At 38.9% G+C, this 7,691-nt stretch overlaps 1 protein-coding gene across 1 annotated transcript; it reads left to right on the top strand.

Annotated features, from left to right (window-relative positions):
* The first annotated feature begins 1,535 nt into the window (after positions 1-1,535).
* LOC109088650 lies at positions 1,536-4,613 on the top strand. The gene is made up of 6 exons (XM_042739039.1): positions 1,536-2,139; positions 2,233-2,419; positions 2,579-2,700; positions 2,866-3,094; positions 3,264-3,413; positions 3,707-4,613. The coding sequence occupies exons 1-4, from the start codon at positions 1,630-1,632 to the stop codon at positions 2,938-2,940; spliced, it is 894 nt and encodes a 297-aa protein (XP_042594973.1). The 5' UTR covers positions 1,536-1,629; the 3' UTR covers positions 2,941-3,094; positions 3,264-3,413; positions 3,707-4,613.
* The last annotated feature ends 3,078 nt before the right edge of the window (positions 4,614-7,691 follow it).

Consider the following 7,691-nt stretch of genomic DNA (forward strand, 5'->3'; position numbering starts at 1 on the left):
AGCAGCTCTGGAGATCTGTAGTTCAACGCCTCTCAACAAAATAAAGCAGTATCGTGTTTGCGAAGAACATTTTGCACCAGAGGACTACTTTGAAAAAATGGAATATGGGTCCAGAAAGACGGTACTACGTCTGAAAGATACGGCAGTCCCATCCATTTTCAAAGCACAGGAAGAACAAAGTGCACATGTAAGTTGTCTTTTATTTCTCTTCCTTATGTTAATCTGTGTTTTTATTCGGATGTAAAATAGATGCTGCACTAGACTATGGATAGACTAGACTACTATCTAGACTACGAACCTGTAAAATGAAATGACTGAGGGGTAAGTTAGCTAGCTATATTTCTCTCACCGAGTTAGACTCGGGAGTTTTAATATAACTACTAGAGAGGAGAAGGCTACTAGCATTTTGACCAAAGGAGGTAGCAGAACGGTCTTCATTGTTTATGTAACACACACACACACACACACACACACACACACATATATATATATATATAATATATATATATATATATATATTTTTTTATATATTTTTATTATTATAGATCCTGTACTGTCAGAGAAGATGAGTCAGTTGACTGAGTAGTACATAAGCACTGGTAGTATCTGTAGAGAATGTAGGCTGGAGCCCTTTTCTTCCTACATGAAACACTGATAGTGTCCAGTCTCTAATTTCATTATGCCTAATCAGTCCTATGATACTACCTTCACCTTGCTCTAATGAATGGCAATGAATATCCAATATGACATTGCATTCATGTGATTTTGAATCATGTTCCTGTATGTTTTGAATTTGTGGAGTAACACTTTTCATTTATTGTGACAATCATCCATCAGGGTGAGCTGAGTGATGTACTGCAAGAGCTATCAGAACCTGAGGAATCCTTTCACCAATTTGCGGGTTTACCACAATCAACCCCCCAGAAATCACAAACTGCCATGTTCAAGGTTCCATTGCCTTTGCAGCTGACGACTTCTGCACAGATAGCAACATGTACTAAGCCATGGATTGCCCTTGCACCCACATGGACACAACAATCGGTAGGCTGATGAACCATTTTTAAGGTTATAGTTAAATATACTGTATGAATGCAAAAACTAATAAATAACATGAAATATATTTCTTTTGCAGGACATTGCGTCTTTGTCCACCATGACGGCTGTGTGCGGTCCAAGAATGAGTCTAACCTTTGATGTGAGTGGCCAAGTTGCGTGTTATCTTTGATTCATGATGGAAGTTATGAAAAGGTTACAGTTATTGTTTAGTCATTCTGCTGGCATTTACGTGAAACGCGTTCAAATGCAGGCATAGAGCAGTCAAATGATTGCCAGTTTAATCTAAGTCATTTTATGTGATGTGACAAACACATTGTACTCAAACACTAGAATGCAAATGTGAGTAATAAAATAATTCAATGTGGATTTGTCAACAAAAGGAAAGACACCATATTGTTTCTGGTGAAATGGACATCAGCTCAACATCTGCCTTTGATGTCAGCATGACCTCCGAGCCGGCTACTGACCCAGCGGGACATCAGTTTTGTTCCTCTATCAAGCCCCTCCACCTCCACCACAGGAAGCTCAGCTAGCCTGTCTGGACCACACCGAAGATGGAAGGAAAGGAAGTGGATGGTAAACGAGTCCAAACTAATGGAACTCTTTCGAAAATGTACAATTTGCGGAGTAGTAATGTGCGACCTCAACCAGAACATAAAAACATTTGCCAGCAGAATACAAATCACATGGAAATGCAACAATGGACACACTGGGGAATGGGAGTCATGTCCCAATACTCGGGGAATGGCTGAAAATAACCTCCTTTCAGCAGCAGCCACACTTTTCACAGGTGCAACATACACAGACATTGCTGACTGGGCTGGGCTATTGAATCTTCAGCTACCACAAAAATCCGCATTTTACACCATACAGTCAAGCTACCTCATTCCTGTCATCAGCGAAGCCTACAAGAAGCAGGAAAGCATCATCAAAGCCAGACTCATCTGCCAGACTCTGGATGGTGAGAGTGTGCATGTCTGTGGGGATGGGAGGAGCGACAGCCCAGGCCATTCGTGCAAATACACCACATATTCATTCATGGATGACTCTACCAACCAAATTGTTGTTTTTGATTTGATTCAGGTAAACAAACAAAACAAAAATAGTCAATAATGGACACAAACCTTCATTAAATATGGTCTAAAATGTCATCATGTGTAACCTTGTCCCCCTTAGGTGACCCAAGCCAAAAAGTCTGTTGCCATGGAACCAATCGGTTTCAAAAAAGGTCTGGATAAGCTTTTAGATGAAGGGATTAATGTGAAAGTGGTGACCACTGACAGACATCCCTCCATCAGGAAGATGATGCGAGAGGACTATCCGGACATCGCACACCAGTTTGACCCATGGCATGTAGCAAAAGGTAAGTCTATTAGTCTAATGACATGCACAACCCCTAATACTTATTCTCCTTTGTTCTCTGTGACACTCTGTGTTTGACAGGTACCATTGAAGAAAAAAAATCTATATGTGCATTGTCTGAGGTCCACTTTCATTCTAACATTTTTCTGTTATAATTCAGGAATAAAAAAGAAATTGGTTATGGCCTCTAACCGTAAACATTGCAAGGACCTTGCTCCATGGGTAAGAAGCGTGAGCAACCATATGTGGTGGAGCTGCAGCTCCTCTAAAGGAGATGAAAAGGTACAAGCTTATTGAATAGATGTAAAATGCACAATACAACTGCTATTATCACAGACAGTTGACACAAACAACATTATAGCATGCATTTTTTTCAGATTCATTTTGAAAGGAATGTAATGGAATGTCTAAAAAAAAAATCTGTTTGTGCTCTAATGTAATTATCAGGAGTTGCTTAGACGATGGACGTCCATCCTCCATCACATATGTGATGTCCATCGATGGGAGGAAAACGGAATTTAATACAAGTGCTACCATGCTGACCTCTCATCAGATGAACAACGGAAGAAGAAATGGTTGACTCAGGACTCACCTGCCTACAAAGCTCTCTATGAAGTTGTGTTGAACACGCGTCTACTGAAAGATCTGGAGCAAATGGCGCTGTTCAAGCACACAGGTATGTCTAAACAAGTGAGGGGCCATGCCCTGAAATTTTACCAGTGCCTACATTTTACACTAGTCAAAACTTGACTATTTCCACTATTGTACAGATCAAGCACACAAGTTTCAGTAACTTGTATACATTTTCTAATCTCTACTGTCAATTTTGATTTATGTTTTAACAGGACAACTCGAGGTTTTCCACAACGCCCTGTTGAAGTACTGCCCGAAGCGCCTGCATTTTGAGTACCAATCCAAGCAGGCACGCACAATGTTGGCCATTATGGACCACAATGAAAATCATGACTCACCACGTAAACCGGAAGAAACAAGTGGTAAGTACCAAAAATATACCAATTATAAATTCTCCTATGACCAATTGAAGATTGTTATTTTTCATATCTAAAATGGAGAAGGTAAATTATGTTCACACTCTGATAAACTAGAACCTGAACCACGTTTTACATTTCAGCAATAGAAATGTCTATTGATTTTAAAATAGCCTAATATCTGGCCTTGACTTATATCTGACCAAATTAATGTTTTAGAATGTAACAATACTTGTTCTGGTAATGGATATCCGACTTACCAAATTATTATAACTCATCCCTGACCGCTTTAATTTTAGGCCTCCCAAGACACAACATTGTGTACCAAAAACAGTCAAAACAGTGGATTGCAAGACCTATTTACACAAAGACAACCCAAAATTTCAGAGATGACCTTATGGAGGATGTTGTTAAAAGAAGACTAGACCCATCCATCAAATATAAAGACTCATCATCTCGCATTCAAGTCCCGTGCCTGGCAGCAAATATTGGCCTCCATCCAAAACCCAGCAAGGAGGATGTAATCGAAGGCCACACATCAAGATTCAAAACTTAGTTTTAGACCTTCAGTGCCTTCTCCAAATCATATTTGTGTTATTTTTTTGTCATACATTTATTCATAATAATAAATAACAGTATTTCTCAGTTTTCTCTCTGTTTTCTCTTGTTATGGCGAATCAGCATGCACATTGACTTGGATGTAATACTTCTATAGTAAAAGCTTTTTTATCACATGTTGGTAATACATTACCAGAGTTTATTAAATCAAGTAAACAGAGATGACAGGATTTGCAAAGACTTTATTCATGAAATCAGTTACAGCATATTTATTGCCTCCTGTGCCTCTTGAAAGCCAATATATATACCAGACTCTGATGGATATTTTTTACGAATAGCAACGACCACACATGATGGCAATGGTGTTCGATTTCCTCTGCCCAATGTCTCTCCCTTCAAGGCCCACTCCAGCACAACACGATAAGCCACCAACCTATATTGCCTGTGAAAACATCAACTCTATGTGAATACAGGTATAATATGGGTCGATCTATACATGCGTCATGATTAAAATAATCACTTGCTCTGTGGAAAGCTGTCCATTTGGTCCATTCGGCGTGGGGCGTTTTTTCCAGTTCACTTTGTCACACCAGAAAAAAAAATCGAGTACTGCAGAATGGATCAGCGCCGTGAAATCCTCTGTAGATGTGACACAACTTCGGGCACGCTCATCTTGATCTGACGTGTTGAGCATGGTCATCAATGGCAAAAACATGTCCCACTCTCTACAGCACAGACACTCTATTTCCGTCGGCATAGATTGGCATATTCCCCCACATTCACACCACCAGTTCATGTTGGCTCTCATCCTCACGTCCCTCAGGCTGTTGAGCGATCGCAACCTCCTCCTCCTGTCGTTCTATTTCCAAAGCACGCAGCTCGTCTTCTGTAAACTCTGGTTCAAATAGGTATGGTTCTGGTTCTTGACTGTCTGAGAAGTCACCCTCTTCGTCTATCTCAAAATCAGCCATGTTCATCGCCATTCGTGTACTGTAAGGAAAATAGCCAGGGAGCTACTATTCACGCCGGTATGTTGACGGAAGTCGTGGGATTTCATGTGTTGCGTGATATCTCTGCACCGAAGTAGCAGTGCTTCGCCTAAGCAGCAGTGCTTCGCCTGTGCTTCCCCATAATATAGTCCCAAGTCAATATCTGCCTAGGAAATCGCCTAGTGTTAATCTGGATCGCTATTTGTACTCGTTGTGAATACGCAGGCCACAAGAAGTATGGAAACGATTCCATTCATTGTGCTAAGCTAAGCTAACGCCGACCCAGTCAAACTAAAACAATGCATGCACTGACACAAAAATGCATTTGCCCACCTATCTAAATGTAGGAAATAATGTGAATAAGCCCTATTTCAAAAAACGGTGGAGTGTTCCTTTAACAAACAGAATCACTGAAGGAGCATAATCTACATTTTGGTTACCATTACGGTGGTCAGTGTTTGCTTTAGTTGTGCTCTTGCCCCGAAAACTTTTAAACACATTTTGTGGTTGTTGTAATTGTGATACAGCAGTTAGACAAGACAATAAAGAATAAGACCATCTTGTGTGCTTGTTTTGACATCATTTGATCTGGATTTCTGAGTTGGTTGTGGTACAGTATAAGGTCTAACATTTTCAGCATAAGCAGAGAGATTCTAAGAAAAATTTCTGATCAAAACATTTAAAGGCAACAGACATCAAGAATCAGGCTGAGAACCTCAACAATGGTGACCATCAAAAAGCATGTTGCACTGCATTCTGGGTGCCACCAATCAAAACTCATTTATGGCTCCCATCATGCTTTGAGGCATGAATAAATTATGAGATTAATTGTCTTAGATTTATTCTTAATATTTTCTTTTATTTTTACTTTTTTATGCATTTTTTAGTAACTTGTTTTGTGATGCTTACAGTTAGTCTGTTAATCTGAATATGCTGTTCGTCACCATTCTTGAGATTCATACGCTGGTTCTTGATGTCACTGGTGTGTCTAAAAGAAGGTTTCCCTTCCCCACTACAATTTTTTTTTCTTAATCAGAATTCTTAAACTCTGGATTTTACAGGAAATTTCAGGTCTTCTATTGTTGAACTACAGGGGCTGCTATATTGAATGTTAATTTAACTTAGAGAACAGGCTCTATTTATAACACTCAGGCCAAACAATGATTATGTAAAGTCATAACCAACACCACCTGAACAGCTTCACTCTTGGCATACCTAGCTGTTATAATTCAGTTACAACAACCATACAAAATGTAATATTAAAAAGTCAAGGGTCAAGAGCCCAACTAAAGCAAACACTGACCACTATAATGGTAACCCTATAAATTTACCCTTTTCTCCTTTCAGTGATTCTGTTTGTGAACTTTAGGTGTCTTCAATAACTCTGTTTTGGGGGACTGAAGACACAAACTTCTGAACATGATGCCTGTATCATATCTATGTAAGCAACAAAAATGTGAATTTGTAAAAAAGTTGACATCATGTGCATGCATATAATGTTTTCACAGGGTGTTTCATGATCGCCAACTACTGGCCTGGCATGTATAACATAGTATTCGCATGTGTAAATTTTAATTAATTTTTTTTTCATGTTCTTCTAATCATTTTGAATGGTTGCTTGTAAGCATCTAATTTGATTATTTCTAATTAATTCTAATGTGTTAAATTTAATTAATAATATTGGATATAAAATTTTAAACAATTTTATTGAGTAAATAAAGTGAATCATTTTTTACAGTGCACTTTTCTGATATTTTTCTCTCTACAAGTCTAATCTATAACGAATAATCAACAGTGCGGCAAATTGAGGCGTCTGAAACACATCTTTAATGTATTAACTGTCAAAATACACATTTAATGCATCATGAATCAAAAAAAAATATTTGCCACTAAACAACTCTGTGACTAACATCACATGTAAAGTTTATCATAGAAACTGAGCTCTTTTAAGAGTTCGGACTCAATGGCTATGTGCGACGGAAAGCTGAGACGTTCTTGCCACATTCTCGTTCTCAGTTCGTTTTTAACTCGAGACATTTTAGAAAATGAGTACTGTCCCTCGGAATTCGTAACTGGCAGTACTCGTTTGGAAAGGTTGATTCAGATTTATCATTGGGGTTGTTTACAGTCGGTCTAAAGCAGTGGTCTCAAACTTATTTCCTGGAGGGCCACAGCTCTGCAGAGTTTAGTTCCAGCCAGCTCCAAATCACACCTGCTTGGAAGTTTCTAGTAATCCTGAAGACCTTAGCTGTGTCCGAAACCGCTCCCTATCCACTATATAGTGCACTATATCGGGTGTCAGCCATTTTGTTGTGCTGTCCGAATTCTGAGTGAACGACTTCATTCCCTACATTCGTTCACTACTTTTTACCCACAATTCATTCTGATTTCGAGTGTACAACCAATGTACACTCGCTGAAGCACTATTTCCCACAATCCAATGCGGAGTAGCGTCGCGCTGGAAGAGAGAGCGGGAGCAAGCGAGTTTGAATGAAAGATGCCGTTTACATCTTTATTATTTCTGTTACGTTTATTTCATACAATAATTTATATTAAAATATGTTATGTAGGCAATAACTCAGTTTAATATTTTACTAATTTACTGAGGTGGCATCGTTGTTAACTTACAAAAATTATGATAATTTGGTGGCTAAATTAAAAATGTTCGTTAATCACCTGTAGGTAGCGTATTCATTCTGATGTATAATTAACGGTCACCTGAGGGCACTCTTCGACC

Source organism: Cyprinus carpio, chromosome B15 (genome assembly GCF_018340385.1).
Source record: "Cyprinus carpio isolate SPL01 chromosome B15, ASM1834038v1, whole genome shotgun sequence".
Classification (NCBI taxonomy): domain Eukaryota; kingdom Metazoa; phylum Chordata; class Actinopteri; order Cypriniformes; family Cyprinidae; genus Cyprinus; species Cyprinus carpio.

Coding starts and splice junctions, on each gene's coding strand:
- LOC109088650 (XM_042739039.1), top strand. CDS start 1,630: ATGGTAAACGAGTCCAAACTAATGGAACTCTTTCGAAAATGTACAATT. Junction 2,420..2,578: donor CCCATGGCATGTAGCAAAAG/GTAAGTCTATTA, acceptor GTTATAATTCAG/GAATAAAAAAGAAATTGGTT. Junction 2,701..2,865: donor CCTCTAAAGGAGATGAAAAG/GTACAAGCTTAT, acceptor TGTAATTATCAG/GAGTTGCTTAGACGATGGAC.